The following is a 26490-nucleotide window of genomic DNA, read 5'->3' as shown; positions in this document are numbered from 1 at the left end:
GGGGGATTACTGGTTAATGAAAAACAGACTTTTGAATGAAATAATCTGGTTAATGAAAAACAACGAAATAATCGATTTTCGTGAATAGATAACAGGAGAAGTTACACAATGTCCCTTTAAAGACTGAGTATCAGACTGAATAATATTTTTTTTTACCTCTTCTTATGAAATTATTGTGACCTATATGTGATCTATATCTTCTCAAAACTCTACTGATCAATCTCTTCCACACATATCACCATGACAGTTAAACCACAATTAACTTTTATAATAGGAATAAAAAGAGGTGCCTGAAAACAAAATTATTCCAACTTTATAGGCAACCGTGTATAATGTAACTATAATGATTTTATTCTATTATTTTTATATATTATATATATTTTTTTACATTAAAAGGAGAACATTTGTTTAAAAGGCTTAGTTTTGGGCCAGTGCTAAAGTTTTACCGTGTAATTTACAAATTCTGGATTAATGTAATGAAATTATAATTACAATTCATTAAATAAATAAAGATCCCCAGGAGCTGCTGTTGTGTCTCATTATTCTACAGTTAGAGGATTTGATGTTTATGGTGTTTACATTGCACTTGGCTGTGGGAGGTGTGGGGGTCACCTCACGCTCGGAGGCTCTGCCAACAAGGAGTGGATAAACTGGAGGAGGACGGATGTGATGGACGGACCAGGAGCCAAGGAAGAGGAGGCTGTGGGAGGTGTGGGGGTCACCCCATGTCCCAGAGTGAGAAAACAATGATGTGGTGAAACCAGATGGTACCAACATGATGTCATGTGTATCATCCTCCACAGCCGTCTACACCCGCCACAGGTCATATTAAGTAAAACGGCTGCATGCTGCTTCTTATTGGCCAAAACCAGTTGCTCAGGATCTCAAGCATGTTTTTAAGAGGATTAGCAAATATTAAAACAGTGGGAGCCACTGAGGCGGTACATCAACACTGGACTCACTCTGCAGAGCAAACATGGCTGCTCAGTCAGTTTTCACCTGAATTAAACTGTAGTTAATCTCCATAAAAGAGCCATAGCTCAGTGGTGTACTCTGAGTTACTGTAACACTAAATCACATCTCTGAGCAACAAAAGTTAATGGATTCGTGACAGTCTGAGCTCATCCCTCCTGTTAATGATTCACCTCTGACCCTGACTCTAGATCAGATGTTATGAGTCTGTTAACACCGGAGCTAATGTTTAAAAGGTGTGATGTTTATCTTCTTCAGAATTTTAGCTTTACATTTTAGCTTAATAATAATAATTTGTGACTTTGATTGTTACTTTAGTCACAGCAGCTGGTGCTGATAGGAATCATTTCAGCAGGTATAAAAAAAAAATCCAAGTGTTGGACAAATTAAGATTTTGTCTTCCTCGTGAAAAGGGAAACAATAAAGTTATTAGCGTTTGAAGATGAAAGTGTGAGTGGGCCAAGCCAGAGTGGCCCTCTGCGTTGTGTTTCTCGGTACGGACTGCCCCAGGTGGGGTTCGAACCCTGGACTTGCCAAGAGCTCAATGAGCGCTTGGCAGCCGGTTTGCACGTCCTTTATGGGTGAGTGAGTGCACCTCCGTTACATGAGCCTGGTTTCATGTTATCAATCAAATCCAAAAACCTGGTCTGACCTTTAACCCTGAAACCAACAAACCCAGTAAAACATTAAACATTTACATATTAAACATATTCTGTACGGCAGCAAAGCACCAACATTGACCTCTCATTTCCTGTTTCCTCTCCTCTCCGTTTATCCTGTAAAGTTTAGTGAGTGTGTGTGCGTCTGTGTGTGTGTTAGAGGGAACACTTACATGGTTGCAGTCAGGAGCGATGTCAGTCTCCTGCAGAAAAGAGAGAAAGAGATTTATTAGCACATGCGCACACACACGCACACACGCACTGACCGACTGACTACGTCAAACCTCTCAGCTCTGTTCACTGCTCTAATACAGGCTGTTATCACTAATTCATTTTTGAAAGAGCAACAGACAATGAGTAAAACTCGAACATGCAGTCGACTGACCATAAAATGCCCAAAATTACACACAAAGCAACAACAAACCGATGCAAAAGAGCAAAAAGACAAGAAAGCACGACGGCAGTGGCACCTGTCTCCTCCACCATGTCTCCTAAAGCACCTCTTAAACACATCAACATGATGACACAACTGCATTAGAGACATCGGCCAATCACATCCTTGGAGAGTGTCATCATTTCTGGCATTTACGCCGACTTTTCCCCCGTTCCTATTCCTGTTTCTTCTGGGTTGGTTTGGAAGAGACAGAAGTATCACACCGGGGTGCGTTGCAGACTTTACAAATGGCATCGGTTTGATGCAGAGCAGCAGTTTCTCTCCTCCAACTCCCCCACATCGCCCTCCGCCATCAGAGCACACTCAGCAAGAGAAGCTGCTTCAGCCTCACATCTCTTTGCAGTAAAGAGACATGAAAGCTCCTCGTGTTAACTCAGCTCTGCCCACGGGAACAGAGACAAAGCTCCTGCTTCTGACTTTAAACTGTCATTTCCACTAAATGTTTCCAAGACAGAGGAACAACTGTAACGAGGAAACAGACCCTCAGTGGCCTCTTAGATTAAAAACTCCCCATTAGCCAGACAATGAGTTATTAATTAAAGAAGAACTGCTTCATTCACATCAAAGGCTTTTTGAAACAAGAGCATTAATCGACTCGACTGATCCCGCTGAAGTGGTGACGGGCGCTAATGGTGTCTGGGTAAGGGGGCGGAGCTAATGTGACAGAAGTGTGTTTATATCACAGGAAGCCTCGGGGGGTTGATGCGATACACTCAACACTCCTACAAGTCTGCAGTGTGAAGCTAAAGTCTGTAGATCAGAGCCACAAAGGCTTTATTGTACTTCTGCTGCTGGTGGTCTGCAGCTCCAGACCGTACCAGCTTTCTTTTCTCCTGCAAAACAAAAGCCATTCATATCGCTGTGTGTACAGCCACGAACCGTCAGAGAGAGATCATTAATCTCCAACTCTGAGGAGCTTTTCTGCCTCTTTTAGCTTCAGCTTCTACACATTTTCAGTCTCTCGTCAACCTGAGGATTGAACTATGAAGCAAGATCTCTAGTCATCGGGGTTAACTTCAGGTTTAACTCGGGTTTTCAGTGCTATGATGGTGGTTCACTCCTTAAATCACCATGGTAACTGATGCTGAACTCCTAAACTGCTTCAGATCAGGTTAACTTCGGAGGATCAGATAGATTAAGCAGCGAAACTACTGACCAATCAGATCCCTGGGGACACAGAGTCATCATTCCTACGGGATCCCAACAGGGACAAAAAATTGAAAAATAAAAACGAGCAGTATACTATTCTTGTAAATCAGTACGTTGATGACCAGCTTTGTAGCACTAGTTATCATTAAGGTTAGGTTTAGTTAACTCAGATAACTAAAATGTATCCTGGCTTTGTTAAACCCGATGTAGTCTCAGGGTGTTTTCTCAATTTCTATTTCATTTCTTTAAGTACCTGCACATTAGATCATACCAAGTGCTTTACGGTACAACTTTCAGAACAATCTCAGCTCTCTATAACAAAACCCTTTTGACCTGAACTGTGCAGAGGGGATTTGACCCAAATGCTGAAAAATCAAAGCTCAGTTTTATTAAATTCATGAGAAAAAAAAAGGCTCATGAAAACACGTGACTAAAATAATGAATACAATACAATAAAGTCTTAAATGATCAAAACCCCAAACTACATCAAGGACCTTTTAATCCTTCATGAGGCTGGTCGTCCTCTCAGATCAGCAGGCAGGCGTCCTCTGCTTTTTCTCAGAGCATGTTTAGTTAATAAGGTACATCAGGCATTTACAGTCCAAGCCCTGAAACTCTGAAACAATTTACCTGCCAAGAAGATATGGTCCGCTGAATTTGTTGCTGCTTTTAAATCACGCCTTCACATCACAAAACCTTTTATTTCTGTTTGAATATTAATGTTAATTTGACTGTATGACCGCTTTTGCTGATTTATTGCTGTTCCGTTGTTCGATCTTTTTGTGATGCACTCTGTAACCTTGTTAAAAAAAAAGTGCTGTATGAATAAAGATCATTATTACTATTATTATTATAAATGACTGAAAGTAGGCCTAAAGTGTCTTTCACTCTACTCTACATTTAAGAAGCCTTTCTAACGGCGCCACATAAAAACTCACAAGAAAATGTAGGAGAAAGTCCGCAGAGTCTACAGATTCAACCAAGATTTAAAGCATTATTAAGGTTTTAATAGAAACATCCATCACCCTCAGAGGCAGTAGTAGACTGCCTCAGCAGCACGGGGGCATTTCCCATGACTTGATAGTCGTTCTCCTTGAATAGCTGAACCTCACCAGTGAAAATACAGCAAAGCAAGACTGAGTTGATGGATTAATCAAATCATCTCATATGTTAACTAATCTGGCCTCATAGAAATCAAAGATTTTACAGCTGTTTACATGGAAGTATGCAAAATAAACTGGACCCCGCCAACACTTGGTAAATATATCAGTTCTGACATATAGCCTATATTTTGTAATTTGAAGAACTTTCTTCTTGAACGAACATGGCCAAATTTGTAACTAGTCTAAACTGTTATATCTATAAATAGTGTTTAGCCTGCACAATTAGAGTGCAAGTCAATATTAGGTTCAGTAAAGCCTGATAACTAAAACTGATCCTGAATGACTTTAAGCCTCAAGTTTTCATTAGCAGCAAGTAAGCAAACAAACACCCTAAAAAAACCTGCCAAGCATGTCAGTGTGTCGCTCACAGAGCCAGACTATCAAAATAAAAGCACCTCAGCTGCACTGACAGAAAACAGCCCTGCAACTGCAAACTGCTTCCTCACATGCTGTCAATCCAGAGCCAGTGAGTGAGGTGACACACTGATCCCACCTGAGTGTCGGCTTGTGGCCACAGGCCTGTTTGTGTTGTGGTAAAGTGACTTCCTGTCCAGCACTTAGTTTCTAAGTGTGGTGCTGTTACTCTTTTTTTCCTCTCAGTCGTCTCTCAAGTGTCGGATTTCGGGGCTTAGACCACCACAAATAAACTGAAACGCTGCGCTGTAACCACACACTGCTTTGCTGCTGGGATTTGTGTGTGTGAGAGAGCATGTGTGTGTGTGTTGGGGGGAGTGTCCTTCTCTGAAGAAGAGGCAGATTTATAAGAGCCATTTACCTCTTCAGGAGGCCACAGCTGTTATTGAGTTGAGGCGATGTAATTATCTCAATAAAGAGGGCATCGCACAGGGCTGGAGGAGTGTGTGTGTGTGTGTGTGTGTGTGTGTGTGTGTGTGTGTGTGTGTGTGTGTGTGTGTGTGTGTGTGTGTGTGTGTGTGTGTGTGTGTGTGTGTGTGTGTGTGTGTGTGTCCGTGCGTGTGTGAATGTGCATGGATTGACGTCAGCATGGTGGATAATGGAGGATGACGCAGGGATCCCACTCTTTTCTAGAGATCATTTTCCAGGACTTTTCCAGGATGCGTTCACTGTCTATTCAAAACACACACTGCAGAGTCTGTGACTGATGAAACCAGATCTTTGTACCTGCAGCTGCTGCGCAAATAAAACTTGATTTCATTCATTTATAAACTGTATATCTATTTATCTGGATCTGGTGGAGGTAAATGTTTGCCCTTGGCGGAGGTCTGCCATCTGCCTGTCACTGCAACCCGAGCACTATACAAATACTACTATCGGCCTCCATACATGTGTGTGCAGCTGCGATGATCAGCTAATTCATCTATTAATCTACTACTCATCTCATTAATAGATTCATACCATGCTAAGAAATGAGACAGTTTTTATGTGATACGCATTAGGATTTTCTGCTTGTTGCTGTTCAATAACTTTGTAAATTAAATAATAAGGGTTTTTTCTGTTGCTGGTGGGATGAAATGAGATATCTCTAAACCTCCGTTTGGATTGTGATGGATGATGTTCTGACATAAACATAGGGGAAACAACAGTGAACGGTTTGTTTACTTCACTTGAGCACGTACGTGTCAGTGAAGAGGAAACAGTAAGTCGTGGGTGTGAGGTTGTTTGTGTATTCTTTAAGGTGAAGACTGATGAGTAATTAAAGAAGTGTGTGTTTGTGTGTGTGTGGACAGAATAAACTGGGTCAGCAGACTCATAATCAGCTCATCTCATGTTTTCCAAACTCAGTCCAAAAATTCATATTGGACAGAACGACAGGAAACAACGTTGAATTCAGGGTTGAACTGAAGTTTCCTCGATCATTAACTTCTATTAACCATCTCACAACCCCTCAGATTGAGCAGTCAATCAAGCTCCACCTCCTAGTTGCTCACTGATGCATCAGCATTAGAAATCTAATAAAGTCAGATCCAATAAAACATCAGTCACAGGGTGAAATGAATTATTTCCCTTTGATACTAGAAAGCGTTTTCTGCTGATAGAACTTCTGTATTTTTAATTAAGCATACATTTTCATGAAGAATCTTTACTTTGTTTTACTTAATTATGGCTGCAGCTAATTTTCTAATCGTTTTCACTGTGGGTTAATCTGTTGATCACTTTACCATTTGATCTGTAAAGTGTCAGAGAAGGAATCAAAGAAACACAGATTAATTAAATTAGTGCAATTTTGGCAAAAAAAAAAAATCAATGAATAAGATATTCAGTGATCACTACAGCTCTTGGCGTTTACAGAGCTGCAGCTGCACCTCGACTTCACTAAAAGAGAGAGTGAAACAACACTATGGAAACTCTATTGTAAATAAAGAGGGACGACTAATAGATGAGCTGTGTTTATGCCTCTCGGGGTCAGTGTGATTAACCCAGCGATGATCTGCTGCTCTCTTTCTCTGGCTCAACACACACAGTAAACAAGTTGACTAGTTAATTGTCTATCAATCTAATCAACAGATCGGTTTTTAACCGCTCCAGCACGAGCTGAAGCTCCTTATCCAGATGAACAGCAGTAAAACACACCACTGAACAATGTGATTCACCAAAATAATCATCCACAATTAATCTGCATGTAGGCAGCCAATCTGGAAAGATGACGTGACGAGGGTGGAAATGTTTGGATTTGTCTTCAGAGAAAATAAAATCACAACAACTGATCTCTGAACTCTAAATGAATTAGTTTTTCTGTCCACAACATGAAACCAAGTGTGGTTTAACTTCAACCTGTGCTCACCTGACAGATGAATGACTGCACACACACACACACACAACTCAGGTTGAACATTACTATGTCAGCTGCTGTGCAATTTCAACGTCTGACCAACATATAATATAAACTCACAGCCACTTTATTACAGTAGGTCCACCTTTTCCCTTCAGGAGTGCTTTAATTCTTGGTGTTATAGACTCAACAAGCACCTGGAAACATTCCTCATAGGTTTTGATCCATATTGACATGACAGCATCACACAGCTGCTGCAGATTTATCAGCTCCACATCCATGATAAGAATCTCCTGTTCCACTACATCCCAAAGGTCACAGCTCTGCTGGACTGAGATCTGGGGACTGTGGAGGACGTTTGAGTTCGGGTTCAAGAAACCAGTTTGAGATGATCTGGGCTTTGTGTTATCCTGCTGGAAGTAGCCGTCACAAGATGGTTCACTGTGTCATAAAGGTACTCAGGTCAGCTATGATGTTTGATGCTTATTTGTTTCTAAGGGGCCCAAAGTGAACCAAGAACATGAATTATTCAGTTCATGTAATATCACACAAAGAGCAGATGCCAATCACATGTTGTCTTCAACCTACAGTTCAAAGCCAAAAGACATTCATGTCCCAGTGACACGAACAAAACAGAAGAAAAACTGCAAGTGGAAAGTGTTTGACTCCTTTTTTGTTGATAAATGACTGAGAAGATTAATTGATTATCAAAACTGTTGATTAATTCTCTGTCAGTTCCAGCTCTGATCTCTAATTGATTCAGTCCACCAAAGCAGAAAAGCAGAAAAAGCCTGTTCATACTGAGAAACACAATTTCCAGAAGATCCAGTTCAACAGTTAGCTGAATAAATAATGAGATATGGACCTGGCGGCAGACGACACCTACAACTGACATGTTTAAATGTTTATTCAGGTTTGTCATCAGTGACCACTGCACTAAAAACAACTTTAACTGTTTACTTTACAGCATGAAACTCATTTTATACCATGTGAATAAACATTGGTCTGTTCTCTTTATTAAGACTAAAGTGACTGTGAAATAACTGTTTTTTGATCAGATCTACACATTATGGATCCATGAGCTCCACAGCTAAAGGAAATCCACCAAGAAAGATGTTCAAAACATGACAGAAATTAAATGTATGACTCTTTAGGCTATCTGTCACTCTTTTTTACAGATACTAGCCTACACTGTATGTGAAGGCCTGTGTGTGGCATTTAAAAGTTAACTCATAGGCTATCATAATTTATTATAGCCTAATTTGTGTTATTGTTTCTGTGTGGGCTTTAAGGACAAGTGTGCAGACAGGAGGAAAATACAAATATCTGTTACCCTGCGTTACACTGTGTGTGTGCGAGTGTGTAGCTACTGGACCCGGATGCAGGTGTGGATGTCCACCCCTGCCTCTGCTGTCCACATCTGCATCAGCACCATGCTGTCAGCCGGTGTGGATCTAACCCACCGGGACGACACACCCAGCGGATGCCCATCACCTCCCGGGACCGGTGCGAAGCTGCAAGCTCGGGCCGGCGGCCGCTTACCTCTCTGCGGTCCTGCATGCACTCCAACACGGCCAGGTTGTTGGTCCAGGTGTGTTTGGGGCAGAGGCGGGCCAGGTCCTCCCGGCAGGCCTCCTCCTCCGACAGCTTCCAGCCGGTCGCCCTTCGAGGCTGCGAGGCCCCAGCGGCGGCGGCGGCAGCGGCGGCGGGTGCAGGTGCATCTTTGACCGGGGGATCCGCGGCTCTGAGCACGGGCGGGTTGGGAGGCTCGGCCGGGCCGCTGGCAGCCTTCAGGCCGAGGACGGAGCCGGAACCGCAGAGAGACACAATCGTTAACGGGAGCAGCAGCAGCAGCAGCTGAGGGCGACCGTACGCCGCCATCTTCACACCACTGTCAAACTGACTGTAACGAGACAGCTTCACTTCCGGCCAATCAATTCACAATAAAAGCTTCTTGACCAGATTTCATCTTGAACTTCCTGTCAAAAAATAGCAGTTTGTATTTGTACGGTTTAAAAACAGCTGCATCCACAAACATGCACAAAATATACCATGGCACACAGGGCCGTTGCTAGGAATTCTGGGCCCCCTGAAAGACCTACTAAAGGGGGCCCCTGTCCCCTGACTTTTCCACTTTTTTTCTTCATTTCTTATTTTGCCTACTTTGTTTCGATGCTAGCATATTAGTCAGGGTCTTATGCAGAATAATTCAGTCATACAAAGATCAGGCTACTGGGTTTTTTGTGGGCCCTACTGGTCGCTGGGCCCCTAGAATTATCATCACCTTGGCTTCCTCCCACGGCTCTGATGGCACAAATAGGCTATAACTTCCCTAGTTAGGGTTGGTCCTGGCACTTAAATTGTAGTCGGATTAAAGCAATCCTTTCTGGAACTTTTACACTTTTCTTTGTTTAAGTTAAATAATAATTTGACACACATAAATGATGAGTTTTTATCTCTGGTGGATTTGAGAATGGAATAATGTTATTCCATTCTCATATGGTTCTGAGAAAAGTCCGTCCAATTCGGTCCGAATAATATGACAACGGACTTGAACAGCTTACGTAACAACTTGCGCACTCCTCTCTACCCTAACCAGGAAGAACTCTTTTTAGGGAAAAACTTTATTGACACAATGACTGTGTTTACATGGACTTCAGTATCCTGTTTTTTCAAGAATGGACAAGGAAAACGCATATTTTAGTGAATATGTTAGTAGGCCTAAACCCACCCACCCTCGAAGACTCTGAGTGTTTCAAAGGAGGTTAAATCGAAAGCAACTGGACTTAGTTATTTGTCTGGGAAGACGTTTCACCTCATCCAAGAGGCTTCATCAGTTCATGTAGGCTACGCATCTGACCAGGCTGGGACTGGTCCAACTATCTGGTGTGGAGACCCATGTATACCTCTTGTGTGGGCGTTCACAAGGCTGGTGATATCACTGGTTCCCTTTTTGTGCTCCAAGTGCTAACGACAGTGACTGTCTTTGGTGGAAAGTTGGTTTCGACTTCGTTAGTGCCCTATTGTGTTATAACGACAGTCGTTGGAGTCACTTACCACTCCAATGACTGTCGTTATACAAATAACTAAGTCCAGTTGCTTTCGGTTTAAGCTCCTTTGAGATAGATGACCTGGACAAATGAGAATATGCACAGGCACTCTGAGTGTTATTTAAGTTGACTCCAGACCATCATATGTAGGCTACTGTAAATTCTCAAATAAAAGCTGAGTCTTAAACGCCCTGGTCTGTCTCCGTTTCCTAGTTCTTGTGAATGTACCAAACGAAAGTGCATGATTACCTGTTTGAGCAGTTTCTAAACTGCTTCAATCCTGCTACAGTAGACCCGACCTGGTCAGATCCGCAGGTGTTGAAGTCTGGACGGACCCGATGCAGCCTCGTACTCACGTCACGAACATTAATTCTCGGCCGGACTGCGGCAAAAGAAAGAAAGAAAACGCAACCCAAGCTATTAAATGTTTTCAACCTGAACCCGGTGCGTCCGGTCGTGTTTTGTCCAGCTCATTTTCCATTTTATTTTCCATCTTTGCTGAGCATGACTTTTGTTCAAAATTAATTTAAAACCTGTCCCGTACACAGTAGACACCTGGCTAAACAGACGCTGGGTCAGTTTTGCCTCCAGTGAACATTGTCACGTCACAGTGATGTAGGACAGCAGTTTGGAGTCTTACCTATTCTCAGTTTAAATTTGACATTACATGGACAGTTTTAAACGGTTTCAAATAGCTTTGGGAGACCAAACTGGTTGAAAATACTTAATATAAACAACTAAAATCCCCCCAACTACCCCAAATCAATTGAAGGGTACTATTTTTGAACACTTCAACCCACAGTCATGATCTTAATCTCTAATGAAAGGTTACACTTGGGGCTATCCTATCCCACATCCAGATTCCCCCTCAGTATTTTTGACAAAATGTAACTGAAGCATAAATGTATTTTTCCTATAAAAAAACATTGTGCATACAGTAAAAAAAAAAAAAAAAAAAGAGAGTACGACAAGTGGTATGGTGAAACATGCAATTTTTAGTGAACCACACAACAAACAACAAATCAAACTATTTAGAAATAATATTTACAAGATCCAGCCATAGATTTTTGGCCACATGCCACTCATTGTAGCAGTCCTGAGCTGGGATGAAGCACAGAGGATGAACAGATGATGAACACAGCGCCTGCACTTCAGGCAGCCAGCGGTGCCACACAACAAACAACAAATCAAACTATTTACAAATATTTACAAGGCCCAGCTACAGCTTTTTTTCCATATGCCACTCATTGTAGCAGTCCCGAGCTGGGATGAAGCACAGAGGCACGTCACATGTAGAACACTTCACAGGGGTCTTTGCATGGCACTGCCTGCATTTCAGACGGCCGACGGTGCTGTGCCCCGAAATGTGCACCAGTCTGTGATGCGAGGCCTTTCGGGCAGAAGGTCGAGGTTCTGCTGGTGCTGTAGCCTTTGCCAGATCCAAAGCTAAGGTCTCCCTGAATGCCTTCTGGGACAAGGGAGACCCCCCTTTCGTTCTTGAGAGCTCCTTGTGCAGGATGAAGGCATTCACGATGGCAATGTCCATGAAGTGGTAAAAGAAGGTCTTATACCACTTATGGGTTTTATGCAGGACCTTGTAGTACCCTATTAGGGCATCTGATAGGTCTACCCCCCCCATGAACCTGAAAGGACAGGGGGAAAAAATTAGAAAAAACATATCAAAGTATGTACAGCAAACAAATTACTACATTTCCAGGGCATTAAATAATTATACTTGAATATATTGCACATACTGGTTGTACTCCTTCACTGCTGGAGGAACAGGGATGGTGTTCAGATCCCACAGCCCGTCAGCAGATTTGACCCAACGCTGGACAGTCTCATCTGCGTGGGCTGTGTGCATCGTGGAACACATCATCACGTCCCTTGTGTCTTTCCATTGGACAAAAAGGACAGAGTTGTCCCTTATCCACCGAATGCTCCCTCTTGGTGATTTTGAATCCAGACTGTTCACTTTAGATTTGGGAATGTCAATCTGGTTTGATCTCATGGTCCCACATGCCCAGATGTTTTGACCGAGGAGGTCACGGAAAAGCCCGGGACTGGTGTAAAAGTTGTCTACGAACAATTTATATCCAGTTCCCAGGAGGTTGGTATTGACCAGCTGCATCACCGAGTCATAACCGAGTCCTTTCCCGCTTCTTTCTTTTGACTTTCCTTCATAAATGAAGAAGTCCCAAGTATACCCATTTGTGGAATCAGCAAGAACGAAAAGCTTGTAACCCCAGCGTACAGGCTTGTTTTTCATATATTGTTTTAGGCCAGAGCGGGCCTTTGACGCAACCATCCGCTCATCAATTGAAATGTTTTGTCTAGGTTGATAGTGAGTTTTGCATGCATCCCTCAACTCAGTGTAAATAGGTTTGATCTTGCAGAGACGATCGTAGGCTCCCGTTTCCTTCTTCTGATCGTTAGCAGCATCCTCTGCACTGCTGCTAAGATGCAGGGCCCGGCATAACATGAGGAACTTTTTTCCAGTCATCACTTGCCTTGGGAATGGAAGGCTGTACAGTTCCCCCGTTTTCCAATAATCTGTAAATGCAGAGCACTTAACAATTCCCATATACAGAATCAAGGACATAAAACAATACATGTCCTGTAATGTGATGTCAGTCCACGGTGTAGATTGTGTTGAGATATGCGTTTCTCCATACTCATTTGTGTTTTTAACAATGTTCTGTAGCATGGAGTTTGTAAAAAAAAGCTGAAAAAGGTGCAGTGCTGTGTATGATTCTGATTGGATGAGCTGTGGACCAGGTGGACGTAGGGGTCTGAAGATGGGCTTAGGTGGTTGGACATCTTGGACATCTGTACCATGCCAGGGCTCTTCTGTGACTACAGAGGAACTACCATTGGCTTGATGGCTGCTGGGGCTGGATCTCCCCCTTCCTCTGGCTCTCCTTCTACGTGGGGTGCCTTTCACATGAGTTTGGAGCTGAGGCTCCTCCTCATCTGAGCTGGTGCTCTGCTCCTCCACTCTTGCCTTTTTGGTTTCTGAACCTGGGACCCAGTCAGAGTCTTCCCCTGATGACCTATTACATGTAATTAAAAAAAAGAAATGTAATTTACAAAACTAGGAAATATTTGTCTGAAGATTGAGATTCAGGTCTGGGTGCTTGGAACAAAAAACAGTGAGTAAACAAAAGGCTGAGTCAGGAGCACACATGCACCAAGTAGGCCTACACATAATTTGCAACTAGCCCTACAGGTTATTTATAGGGTGGCCCTGAGGTGCAAATCACAACAGCAAATCAGAAATCACAACAACAAAAGAGAAAACACAACGGCAAAAGAGTAAACACAACACAAAAAGAGAAAACACAACAGCAAAAGAGAAAACACAACGGCAAAAGAGAAAACACAACACAAAAATAGAAAACACAACAGCAAAAGAGAAAACAGGACAAATTACTAAACGTTGTTTTCTCTTTTGTCGTTGTGTTTTCTCTTTTGCCGTTGTGTTTTCTGATTTGCTGTTGTGATTTGCACCTCGGGGCCACCTTATATTTACGTTCAGAATTATCCCATTGTAATGGATTAGATAGTAAAACACTAAGAAGGAAAAGCACACAGTTTCACACAACCCCTCTCCATCCCTGAACGAAAGAACAAACAACAAAACTCAGGGCTTAAAGTAGGCTATTGAAAAGAGTTAACTTCATCAAGCTACAATAACGACAGGAAAACTTACATGTGGAGAGCCCTGTCCGCTCCTTCCTCAGCCTCGGACTCACCGAGGGAAAGATCGCTGTCCTCCTCCGGCACAAATTCATCTTTGTCAACGCTTTCCCAACCTAAACGTCGCTTCCCTTGCGGTGTATTTTGTTTCTGCGTGACTACAGAGGAACTACCATTGGCTTGATGGCTGCTGGGGCTGGATCTCCCCCTTCCTCTGGCTCTCCTTCTACGTGGGGTGCCTTTCACATGAGTTTGGAGCTGAGGCTCCTCCTCATCTGAGCTGGTGCTCTGCTCCTCCACTCTTCCCTTTTTGGTTTCTGAACCTGGGACCCAGTCAGAGTCTTCCCCTGACGACCTATTACATGTAATAAAAAAAAAAGAAATGTAATTTACAAAACTAGGAAATGTTTGTCTGAAGATTGAGATTCAGGTCTGGGGTGCTGCTTGGAACAAAAAACAGTGAGTAAACAAAAGGCTGAGTCAGGAGCACACATGCACCAAGTAGGCCTACACATAATTTGCAACCCCTACAGGTTATTTATAGGGTGGCCCTGAGGTGCAAATCACAACAGCAAATCAGAAATCACAACAACAAAAGAGAAAACACAACGGCAAAAGAGAAAACACAACACAAAAAGAGAAAACACAACAGCAAAAGAGAAAACACAACGGCAAAAGAGAAAACACAACGCAAAAAGAGAAAACACAACGCAAAAAGAGAAAACACAACAGCAAAAGAGAAAACACAACACAAAAATAGAAAACACAACAGCAAAAGAGAAAACAGGACAAATTACTAAACGTTGTTTTCTTTTTTGTTGTTTTCTCTTTTGTCGTTGTGTTTTCTGATTTGCTGTTGTGATTTGCACCTCAGGGCCACCGTATATTTACGTTCAGCATTATCCCATTGTAATGGATTAGATAGTAAAACACTAAGAAGGAAAAGCAAACAGTTTCACACAACCCCTCTCCATCCCTGAACGAAAGAACAAACAACAAAACTCAGGGCTTAAAGTAGGCTATTGAAAAGAGTTAATTTCATCAAGCTACAATAACAACAGGAAAACTTACATGTGGAGAGCCCTGTCCGCTCCTTCCTCAGCCTCGGACTCACCGAGGGAAACATCGCTGTCCTCCTTCGGCACAAATTCATCTTTGTCGACGCTTTCCCAACCTAAACGTCGCTTCCCTTGCGGTGTATTTTGTTTCTGCGTAACTTTTCGCCGTACTGCCGCACGACTGCTCGTTGTTGAAGTCATGCCAGTCCTCTGTCTTAGCCTAGCCTATGGTCTGAGCCCGGGAAAACTCTTTCTATTGTGGAGCAAACCAGCAAACAGGCTATCGTTTCTTTTTACAGCATTTTCTATTAGCTAGTCGATGTGCCTTGAACCAGTAAACTGCGCTGTGATTGGCTCAAACTATAGGTAGGGAAGGAATGGGGGAGGTCGTTTTTTACGCAACAAATCAAATGTTCAACATTTGATGTTGTCTTCTATTTGATTTGACACTTTTCCATTTAATGTTTTATATTTGAATCCATCAGTGGGAACACAAACATGTGGAAAGCCAAAAGGGTCACAATGTGTCTCTTTTCACACATTTGTTTGACTTGTTCTGAACACCAATAAGCATGCTGGTCTTTAATAAAGCCTGATGATGCTACTCTTTAATCGTCTTAATAAATGTCCAATAAGATGTTTGAAGAGCAGCAGTTTTATTGGTTTAATTTTGTATCATGCTTTAGGCTAATTAAAACCTGTTGCCTGGCAGCAAGTGTGTATCATTCCTGTTTTACTCAGACCACTGTCTGTGTGCTTACACACCACTGCAAAGCTAATTTTCTTGGGATTTGAACGATGTGCACCACTTTAGGATACAATCTGCAGGCTCAGTAATGTCAGACTCAGACTAGTCGCAAACACCAAAAAGTATGTACCTCAACTATGATGCCTCACAATATTCCTTATCTTCCAAAGTTTGGACATAATGCCTTCATAATAGATGAGGCATAAGTCAGTGTGATCATCATAATCTTCATAAGTAAATGGCGTTTCAGTTCCCATAAAAAATTCTACAGAAGCCTATTGCTATCATGCCAGAAAAAAAACCTGAAACACATCATATTATGGAAAAAGTTGATTGCTCACCGTTTGAACACCATCAATAGCTACATAACAATATATTGCATAGAGATTCAAGCAAGAACACACAACAGCAATGTAAAACAGATACACATGGGACATAGGAGTTTTTCTTCCACCTGCAGGTGTCCAAGTGTCTGACAGTGACCGAACTACTCTGTCATGTTGTGAATCTGCTGCCTGCTAAATGAGTCAGAGTGCAGACAGTTTTAGAGAGAGAGAGACATTGGAGTTTAACACACCTTGATCAACAACACTCATAAAATCTGCAATTAGAATTAACATGCGTATGAATCTAAAATAAATTTCCCTCGATTATTAGTAGACTATTATCATTATTTTTATGATGCACACATCTTGTAAAAGCTGAGAAACCAAAGGCTTTGAGGTCAAATTGTAAAACCGGCGAGGAGCATGTTTGTGTGTTGACGTGTGCGTGTCTCTCCTCTTCCCTCCCAGGCTGTTTCAGCAGCTGAATGGGAACCACTCAGAGCAATAAATCCTCCCAGTTTAGAGCTGACAGCTGCTGGGACTGGGAGGCCTTTTCTGCTTCAACACCACATCTCCAAATTGCAAATTCCATCACCAAAGATTTTTCTAATATACTTTTGGGTATTTTCCGTACTTTGCACATTTATCATGTTAAATTTAGATTTTGATCATCAGTTATTGATGAAAATCTCTATAATTACACAATTATAATGACACATCTTTATGTTTTGAACCCCAAACAATATTTAGTACATTACTTCCAAACGCCCTGACGAAGACCGCCAGGTCGAAACCGGTCGGCGTCTCATATTTTAATGCCCTAATTTAAAATAAAGGCATTTTTAAGAAAATTCCTTGGCTCGTCGGAGTGCCTGAAGTAAGCTTTTTTGCTTTTGCTCTTCTTAATATTTATATTTTACTGGTGAGCTGACAAAACTATCTTAATGTTAAAATATTAATGTAAATATTAAATCAGACTTTTACATGGTTTCATATTATCAAAGAATTTTCTTTTATTGCTCATTAGCTGTTTGTCCAATGGTTGCATGTAGCCTACTGTATAGCTCTTCGCTGTGGCAGCTGGTTTAACCCTAACCCTAACTCTGATTTATTTTGTCTTTTTTTTTTTTTTTTTTTTTACCTTAGCCTACATGAAGCACATTTTGAAGCATAATGGAAAATCAATGACAGTGTCAAGAGTTTTATCAAAGCTATATTTGAAAACTTGCACCTTTGCTTGATGAAGTATCTTTATTTTTACTCAGCTATGAATTTGAATTATTTTTTTCCATCACTGTTGAGTTTTCAGTACAGTAAGTGAAACAGCAGGACTGAAGCAGGCAGATGAAAGGAGCTGTCAGCTGTTACAGCTACAGCTGCGCTGAGTCGGAGGAAAACAAGGACAGTCGAGGAAGCTCAGCTTGAATTGCCTCAATAGAAGCTCCAGTGTTGGATGGTTTGCATCATCATTTATAAACATCTGACTCCACTGATAAACATCATCTAAGTTGATGTATTCATCATCCCTATATTAAGAACACACATCGACACCCTCTACTCAGATGATACTTTCAAAAAGACATATGCATGTTTATTAAAACAACATAGCAATACAATTTCTATATTCTTATGTGTGTTTCTCTAATTCATTTTAAAGGTTTCCACATCTACACAGTATATTCTCCAACTGTACATACTGACAGGCTTAAGGATACAGTCATATACAAAGACATATGTTTGCAATATGAAAATATGTATTACATATATATGTATATGTATATGGATTCTCAGAAACTGGTACTGATGTGTTATGCTATGGATACTTATTGGTTGGATTATTTCATTTTTTCTTTTGTTTTAGGTCCTTTCGTGTGTTTTTTTTGACAATGATAAAAGTTGAGAACATTGTATTGACTATAATTCAGACAGACACATTGTCTACTGATTCTTACAGGAGAAAATTCCTGAGGCATTTGTTTAAGGCTCAGCTGCTGCAACTGAACAACTGCTGCTGGTCCATCTCACACACACACACACACTGAACCAACATCTATAAAGGGAACAGAAGTGCTGGTATTTCCATTCATCCCTGTTCTTGTCTCTGGGCCACAGGCAGGACTCAGCTGCAGTCAGGATGGCAGAGTAAGTCCTTGTCTCTTGAGGAAACTTTGTAAAACAATTCACACAAATGATCTCAAACATTTCCCTCCTTGTTTGTCGTTTGGTTTTGTTTGTATGTGAAGGAAGAAGATGTCAACGAGCCGGAGGAATCACCTCAAGGTAGAGTAAGTTGCTGTTGTTGTGGAAGTTTTTTTAGCTGTTGCTCTTGGTGAATAATGAAATAGAGACTTCTGCCGGCCGACAAGCTTTTATTTCCTTGCAAAGAAAGGTCAATCCTCACCGGAGCGGTGAAGGAAGACCCAGAGATAGGGAGACCAAAACATTTATACCTTAGGAACGCCCCCTAGGTGTGTTCAACACCCCTGTCTGCTGCAGGGGTCGGCACCTGGGGCATCCTGCAGGGTATTGTGTTTAGGTGAGAAGTTAAGAGGTCTAGTCAACACAATTTAAAATACAAAAGGGCTTGAATATTGATGAGAAATTGAGAGGTTGGGTGTCTCAAGTAGCCTACTTGAAATGCAAAGTAATTGAATTTACAATTACAATTAAAAGTTTGGTATCTTGGTGAGAAGGTGCACGGTTGGTTATTTTACAAAGAGGTTGAAATTACAATTACAAGGTCTAGACATTAAAATACACAAATGGGTAACAAACAAAAGGAGATCTGACATCTCAAGTGATTAAAACAAAGGAATATTCAAATTTACCATTACACTGTGAAATTATTTATCACTTTAATATGTCAACATATCACTGATAACAGCAGCAAACACATTTTGCCACTGCACTCAAACCAAATTGAATTAGCTGAGTCAGAGATTATAGAGTAATAACATCAACAATATTAGGGCCGATCTGAGCTTTTCTCAGACAAACCAGTTACAGGGTATGCGTTGGTCGATAAGAACTGATGTGAAGAGTTTTAATGTTCCTTCAAACTTCAACTTCCTTGATTTTGAGTCTGTTCTTCACTGTTTTGTGTCTTTCTGGTAACTTATGTTTGTCACTATTTGGAGTCTCTTTGTGGTGATTTTGTGTGTTTGTAGTGTCTCTGCTGGCGAGACATGAAAGAAAAAAGTATTTTTAATGTAACCATGATAACCATGCAGTGACTGTAAAAACAAACAAATGATTGCTTTACTTAATACTTAAAGCAGAAGTAAGCGGAATATTTGTGTTAATATAAGTCTTAAATAGTTATATCTTCCGACAGCAATCACTTACATAGAGTGTTTGGTCTGAAACACGGGTCTGTCAGTCACTCTGCTCTGCTCTGAGCCGAGGAGAAAACTTCTTGTATAATTCCTTGTATCCTACAAGCTTTATCCAATGAGGAAAGAGAACGGCATGAAGGGCTGTGTGTGCAGCCAAGGGATGCGCGTGAATGTGGTGACGTAGGGACGAGGACCAATAGATCCATGATGAGGGCGGGGGCTGCTAACTCCATCGGCTGACAAGAAGTTAGCCAAAACGGCCGGATCGCTTACTTCTGCTTTAAAAAGAAAAGATGATTCAGAACATTCAATAAAATAGCCTACTAAATAAAACACACACGCACACACACATCATCATTATCAGCATCATCCTTCAGTGTCAGCCTTGCTTGTGTTAGTGGTGGTGTGAAGGTGTGGGTTCCTCTTCCTCTCAGAGCTTGCTGCTGCAGATCGGTCAGGAAATGCTGGAGGAGGAGGCGCAGGAGGCTGAGAAGGAGAAGATGAAGTACATGGAGGAGAACTGCCCTGGCCTCTCTGCCCCAGGCTGCATGCAGGACCTCCAGGTAATCGTCCACCACTTGGACACACTGGGCGGAGTCCAGAAGCATTTATAGAAATGTTGGGGCTGCAGAGCTGATAACATTGTAATTTAAGTGCTGTCTGAACCGCTTATTTTGCTGCCCCCAACTGGTCAAAGATACAAACAAACAAAACAAGTCAGTTTAAAACCCCTACAAAGAACTTTCATTTTGTGTTGATTTTGGCGACCCCTGTGGACAAAACCGGTAGTGTTTCGCCAGAATGAAGACTGCAATTCCCATGAGCTCTAGCGTTTATTGTCGCAATGAAAAGACCCTTAAAATAATATATTATTTTGATTAGCCATGGCGATAAAACAAGGCGCAAGAAGCAGTGTTGGGCAAATTACTTTGGAAATGTAGAATACTTTAGAACAGCCTCGAGCAGTTGCAGCTATGGCACGACACGGCGGTCTGCAGGAGTGTCGTACTGCAACAAGTTGCGCACCATTTGTGTGATGCAGTGCAAAAATCATCTTCGTTCCGACTGCGCCCCTGGGTTAATTATCATCCTAAATACTAGGCCTACATATTTTTTACGTCCCTGGGAGAACGGGGCGGTGTTAGTCTTGAGCCTGATTAATGTGCCGTAAATCGTTTTATCTGGTGGAAACTATTTATTTAGAAATAACTTATCCTCCAACTGATAGCCTCATTTGCTTTTGTAGGTGAAACAGAGACATCAGAAGAAACGAGGGACTTTTGCATATCCAGTTAAAGTTCTTTGTTAGGGCTTTAATTAAAGTATTTTCTTGTCTCTGGAAGCCTTAAGTAGCCATACACTCATAGCCTACGTGAGATAATTATCCAATTATCACTGCAAAGTCCTCTACATGTGTTATTTTAGAAATGGAAAAACCATACAAATTTTGAATGTGGACCATTTTCTGCTTGAAAACCACATTGTGAACAGAGGTCACAAGTGTCGGTGAACACCTGCCTGGGAACTCTGGCTTTGTAGCCTACAGGAGAGTGTGTTCACAGGAGAGAACAGGAAGTTACTGATTCCCTGTTTTTTGTTTTGTTTTTTTTGTCACTCATACAAAGTCTCACCTCTTTTATGTCCCCCTGTGTGTCATGACACTAGGAGCTGTGCCGGAAACTCCACAAACAGATTGATTTAGTGGATGACGAGCGCTACGATATGGAGATCAAAGTGACAAAGTCCAACAAAGAGGTACGATTTTAGATCAATGATTCCACCTCTGGTCTTCAGTTCAGTAAAACTAGGTTGGAAATGAGTTAATCCAAGTTTCAAATTAAGCCAAACTCTGGTGCACTATTTCATATTGAATTTGGTCTAGTAAAGCCAAGTTTATTTATGTATTTAAATTTAGTTTCATCAATTGGAACATGTGTGCATATCAAACTTCAAATTCCATAAATAAATACGTAGCCTAAATAAATAAATAAAATTATTGCTGCTGTCAGGACGTAGTAAGTATAACAGAGTGGTGGGGAATTAATTATACTTTTCCTTAACCAAACATCACATTTAGATTGCTAGCTAAAAGAAATCTTAATAGTATGGATCGACAGAGGAGCTCAATGAATATGGTCGATAATCCACCTCAAAAGTTATAGCCATTGTAAAGTTAAACCCCCTCAACTGAGGGTTCAAAGTTAACTCTAAATAATTTAAACTGGAGTTCAAAGTTTTGGTTAAACAGGATTAAATTTACTCTCATTTTAAAGTAAACAACAAACTCAGTTTAAAGAGATTGGTTTAAATTTCTGGTTAAACCTTGCTGTTGCAATCCTGCCCAAGGGTTTTTACTAAAACAGCTATGCTGTCCATTTTGCACTGATTTTAGACAGACTGTAGACTTTCATAATTATGCACACACACTCACTGGTAAAACCATCCTCTCTGTCAGATCAACGACCTGAAGCTGATGGTTCAGGATCTGAAGGGGAAGTTTAAGAAGCCTGCCCTGAAGAAGGTGCGGATGTCGGCCGACGCCATGCTGGCTGCTCTGCTGGGCTCCAAACATAAAGTGTCCATGGACCTGAGGGCCAACCTGAAGCAGGTCAAGAAGGAGGTGAAAGAGGAGGTGGGTGCTCCAGACTTTAGAGAAAGAGAGAATATCTCAGCCTTTTATCATTACTGATCTGACTCATCGTCTGCTTGTTTTGGCTCTACACCTCTCTCTCTCTCTCTCTCTCTCTCTCTCAGGAGAAGCAAACAGGCGATTGGAGGAAGAAAATTGAGGACAAGGCCGGGATGGATGGCAGGAAGAAGATGTTTGAGACAGAGGTTTAAAATGTTATTGTTTTGTTCTGTTGACATTGAGTTTTTCAGCATCATTCATTTATGTGTATTATGTGGGTCCACATGGTTGACAATTTGTGTAAGTGATAAACAAATAAATCATTGTGTTTTTGTGAATTTCATTTGGATAATTTGACAAATCACTAAAAATTAATGACACATTTTAGGACAACAAATAGTAAAATTTTAAAAGTGAACTAGTGCAACTTTACCCCCATTACTAGGACCTAGAACAGAAAGAGGACTGATGTAGAGTAGGCTATTTCTTAATTAGAAACATAAACACAACACCAAGACTAAGCTCAGTGTGTTCAGTCTTGCTGCTCCTCAGTCCAACAATGTAAAGATTGTAGTCATGTTTAGGGTACATGTTTGCCTACTTCTTTTTTGGAATGGAAATGAAAATGCATAAGCACTAGATCAAACAATGTTGATATGCTAGCTATAATATTGAGGTATTAAGTGTTTCCATGTTGTTTATCCTACATTGCTTTATATATACATAAAGCAATTACATTCATTTCATCAGAGGGTTAGGATTATGTTATCGGATCTGTCTGTCATTATTCGGTTGCTGTCCTTTTACTTATCATGCTGCTTTCTTCTTCTCATTTGTATGTTACTACGTAACAGGCGCTGCGTAACGCTACGTCAGAGGTCAAAGTTGAGGGGTGACGTAGAGGGCTCGTGGTTGGAAGGTTCGCGGGAAACGTCCCAAAACAAATTAGTTCTGATGGGCACGCGAGTGACTTCGGGCACAGTTTGAATTCAAACCGACCAAATTTAACGTTGTATTTAAATGCGGGGAAACAACGGGAAGTTACCGCCGTTAGCGAGTTAATCCCACTGTGAAACTAAACCAGCCAAGTAGCCGCCGTAGCTCCGGGCTAACACCGCACTGTCAAGAGCTGCTAACCAGTTAGCTCAGCGCTAACCAGGAGAGGTAACGGCTAACGTCCAGCTCGGTTACCGGGGAGCACGCGGTGAACGGGGGCTGAGGACTCGGTAGACGGACGGCGGGTGAAATGGCGGAGAGGCCAGAAGACCTGAACCTGCCCAACGCGGTGATCACCCGCATCATCAAGGAGGCGGTGAGTCCGGGAGCAGAGCCTCCGGCCAGGCTCCAGCTTTACACTCAAACATACAACACTGAGACACGGTGCGACGGATATTCTGCCTGTTTATCCACTTTATCCAATGTAATGTAAATCAGCGGACAGAAATAAGATGAAGATAATAATTAAGTTATTAAAAAAGTGTTTGAAAAGCAGATTCTGTTCGATATTAGTAACGTTAACGTTACATTTGCTGAAGCAGCCTTCATCCTATTTACATTAGTGTTTTCTCTACATGCACCTTTCTACTCGGTTCATAACAATGAAGTGGTAAACACAGTACACTGCACTATGTTCATCTAAAAGCTACTCAGGAGAGTGCTCCATTGTGATCAAGTGACCATTGCTGCATACAATAATTATAAAATCCTCTGTATCACTGAAGCTTTACGTGTTTCAGTCTGTTTTTGTTAACCTAACACTATTCAACAGCAACACACACAAGGTGACACAGCATCTGGAACATTATCACCTTTATTAGGGCTGCGTGTGTGTGGCAACACATAGTGTTAAGTTAACGTACATAGTTAATGTTATGTATTTTTTGCTTTAAGATAACTGCTCTGCACCGTTTGTTTTCAACAGCTTCCAGATGGGGTGAATGTGTCCAAAGAAGCAAGGAGAGCTATATCCCAAGCTGCAAGTGTGTTTGTGCTGTATGCAACCTCCTGGTAAGGGGAAAAAATAAAAAAACAACAACATTTAGATCATCAAACACGTTTATTGTTTCACAAAGTCCAGGGGGCTGTTGCACAAAACCAGAATAGCGGATTAAGCCAAGATCTTCTGGTTATCCTGGCTGAATTAGGCCAGGACTGGGTTGCATTAAAGCGGAGGGACATATGTTCATATGTTACCATGGAAATTTATCCTGTGGAGCTAGCCTGCTCCCGACCAGGCTAACAGCCAGGCTTAACTTATCCTGGTGTTGTATTGATTCAGACATCTGTCAGTCTGATCAGAGATAAATGTGCTTTACAGTTACATTACAAGACTGTCATTCAGTGAAGAAGCCTCTTTTTTTTTTAAACTTGATTGTAATGTTATCATTTATATAAAACCTATTTTGTGAATAAAATCAGTGATAAACACAAAATATTAAGTCCCATTTACGTGAGTCTTCTTCACAATGATGCATACTGGATGAGGAGGCGTGACAGTGCGGAGTGCACCGTAACATTTAAAGGCACGATTTACTGCACCATCAGAAATGTTTATGTTGCCACTAAAATGGCACACACCTTTTATCAAAATTACAGGTAACATGCATCAAAATGTAAATGTGTCACAGACTGAGCCATGATTCACACGAGGCTTGTGCAATAGCCCCGTGGTTATTAGTTGAAGTGGTATTAGGATTTGGCACATTTCAAACAGCAAAAACATGAAACAACTGAGTGAACTCAAATATAAAGTCTTATTGTATAAAAATGCATGACTTTGACTGTTTCTCTTGTCACAGTGCAAACAACTTTGCCATGAAAGCCAAGAGAAAAACTCTGAACGCAGGGGATGTTTTGGCTGCGATGGAGGAAATGGAGTTTGAACGTTTCCTGGAGCCTCTCAGAGAAGCTCTGGAAGGTCGGTACCTGAGAGAGTCGAATCGTTACAGGTTTTAAGGGAATTTAAACCGACATGACCTGACTTAACAAGCATCTGATTTTACAAATGTAAAACGCAATGAGCTAGTGGTGATTTATGTTTATTAAGATCCATCATTTCTGCAGATTTAAAGTTGACGGTGGGTGTTTGTATTTGTCAACAGTGTATAAGAAAGGCCAGAAAGGAAAGAAGGAAGTGTCGGAGCAGAAGCGCAAAGATAAAGAGAAGAAGAACGACTCTGAGAACGACAAGACCAGGGATGAGGAAGAGGAGGAGGAGGAGCGCATGGAGGAGGAGCCTGAAGCTGAGAACGAAGGCGAGGAGGAGGAGGTGGAGAACTGAGCACGTTTCACCACGAAGCCCTGGTGACCCGAACAATGTAAACGCGCTTCGCCAGCTCCTGGACACGAGAGCTCGTCGGAGCTGCCGTGAATCGATCACAACCAGGTTCCAGTGCAGCGGCACTGATGAGCTCGCAGGAGGTGAGGTTATGTCCTGTTCCCCGAGGCCGTGCAGCTTCTGTCTTCCAACCAGACACACAACAAAGCACAACGACACCACACGTCAAGCATCACACTTATGTCTCACTCCAATTTGTATTTTAATCATTTTCTTTTATAAACCTGACACATGTTTGATACTAATGCTGTTGAGTTTATTCTGTATCAGTGTCTTGACAATAAGAAACAACCAGCAGTTCACATTGTTTTTTTGATCAGTACACTTTGGCAAATAAGCTTTTCATGGAGTTCACCACTAGAGGGCGGGGGAACATTAGGCAGTAATTTCATCTGAGGTGTCTGGTTCCATGCCTCAAACTTTCACATCAAGAATTATAAATACAGTTTTACTACAACTCTCCCTTTATTACTTAAACAAGACAAACCAAAGTTCTCAAAACTAAACAGATGTAACTGCACAAAGAATAAAATGTTGCTTAAAATGTCATTGCATAAGTTAATAAAAACATTAATTGTAAGGTTTTGGTACAAACATTTTTCACCATTATGCCGTTTGGCAAAATACACTGAAGGAGCTTCGCTTGAGGAACTCCCTTGTTGCGTTTGTCAAGATGAGATATAAAGTTTGTTTATAAAAGATGGTGATCCCTGTACTGAACGGTTGTCAGACTGCATCATTCATACCTAGTACAAATAGCTGCGCCAGTGTGAGTAGCTCCTCTTTGTTCCTTAACTGCTGAGTTTCTGAACCATTTATACTTTTGTAGAATTGTAAATGACTGGTTGAGATTTTCAATAAATATTTTGTATAAAACCCAAACCTGCACCGACTCATTTCTGACTGCACTAGTTGCTGTGGCCAATCAGGGCTCCACCTTTCAAACCTGAGTTCACTACTAGATAATGTTGCACAAAGCTACTGTGATCCTGCTCTTTCAGCACAGGTGACATTTGATCAATGTGAAATACAGAAGAAACGGGGAACCTTTTGTGAAATTAACAAATCTGATAAGGAATTAATAGCACACAAGGGGAGAACAAGCCAGATGTTATTTTAAGTGTATATGAGATCAACTTTTACAGTATTTTATTTATACTGA

General features: G+C 41.4%; 5 protein-coding genes across 6 annotated transcripts in view; 2 read left to right on the top strand and 3 right to left on the bottom strand.

Moving 5' to 3' along the window:
• Positions 1-9027, bottom strand: part of LOC311007852 (Golgi apparatus protein 1-like) — a gene marked incomplete at its 5' end in the record, with an annotated part of 28440 nt that extends 19413 nt beyond the window's left edge. For both annotated transcript variants that reach the window (XM_084001210.1, XM_084001211.1), the window contains 2 exons: positions 1805-1834; positions 8689-9027. In XM_084001210.1, coding sequence (XP_083857336.1) covers positions 1805-1834; positions 8689-9027 — 369 coding nt within the window. The remainder of the gene's footprint in view (positions 1-1804; positions 1835-8688) is intronic.
• A 2229-nt stretch (positions 9028-11256) lies between these two features.
• Positions 11257-12495, bottom strand: LOC311008247 (piggyBac transposable element-derived protein 4-like). Its single transcript, XM_084001736.1, has 2 exons — positions 11951-12495; positions 11257-11839 (listed from the first exon to the last, which is right to left on the bottom strand). The coding sequence occupies exons 1-2, from the start codon at positions 12463-12465 to the stop codon at positions 11416-11418; spliced, it is 939 nt and encodes a 312-aa protein (XP_083857862.1). The 5' UTR covers positions 12466-12495; the 3' UTR covers positions 11257-11415.
• Positions 12496-12698: 203 nt separating this feature from the next.
• Positions 12699-15166, bottom strand: LOC311001592 (uncharacterized protein; the record flags this gene model as incomplete). The annotated part of the gene is made up of 4 exons (XM_083992691.1): positions 14967-15166; positions 13909-14250; positions 12940-13249; positions 12699-12749 (listed from the first exon to the last, which is right to left on the bottom strand). The coding sequence occupies exons 1-4, from the start codon at positions 15152-15154 to the stop codon at positions 12699-12701; spliced, it is 891 nt and encodes a 296-aa protein (XP_083848817.1). The 5' UTR covers positions 15155-15166.
• Positions 15167-18144: 2978 nt separating this feature from the next.
• On the top strand, positions 18145-22239 carry LOC311003732 (troponin I, fast skeletal muscle-like). The gene is made up of 6 exons (XM_083995548.1): positions 18145-18169; positions 18271-18307; positions 19797-19925; positions 21028-21117; positions 21818-21994; positions 22117-22239. Exons 1-6 carry the CDS (start codon positions 18162-18164, stop codon positions 22201-22203), a joined length of 528 nt encoding a protein of 175 aa, XP_083851674.1. The 5' UTR covers positions 18145-18161; the 3' UTR covers positions 22204-22239.
• A 643-nt stretch (positions 22240-22882) lies between these two features.
• On the top strand, positions 22883-26134 carry pole3 (polymerase (DNA directed), epsilon 3 (p17 subunit)). The gene is made up of 4 exons (XM_083998406.1): positions 22883-23303; positions 23913-23998; positions 24790-24908; positions 25093-26134. The coding sequence occupies exons 1-4, from the start codon at positions 23238-23240 to the stop codon at positions 25269-25271; spliced, it is 450 nt and encodes a 149-aa protein (XP_083854532.1). The 5' UTR covers positions 22883-23237; the 3' UTR covers positions 25272-26134.
• The last annotated feature ends 356 nt before the right edge of the window (positions 26135-26490 follow it).

This window comes from Trachurus trachurus (assembly GCF_905171665.1).
Source record: "Trachurus trachurus genome assembly, chromosome: 3".
Lineage (NCBI taxonomy): Eukaryota > Metazoa > Chordata > Actinopteri > Carangiformes > Carangidae > Trachurus > Trachurus trachurus.
This window is presented reverse-complemented; position numbering and strand designations above follow the sequence as displayed.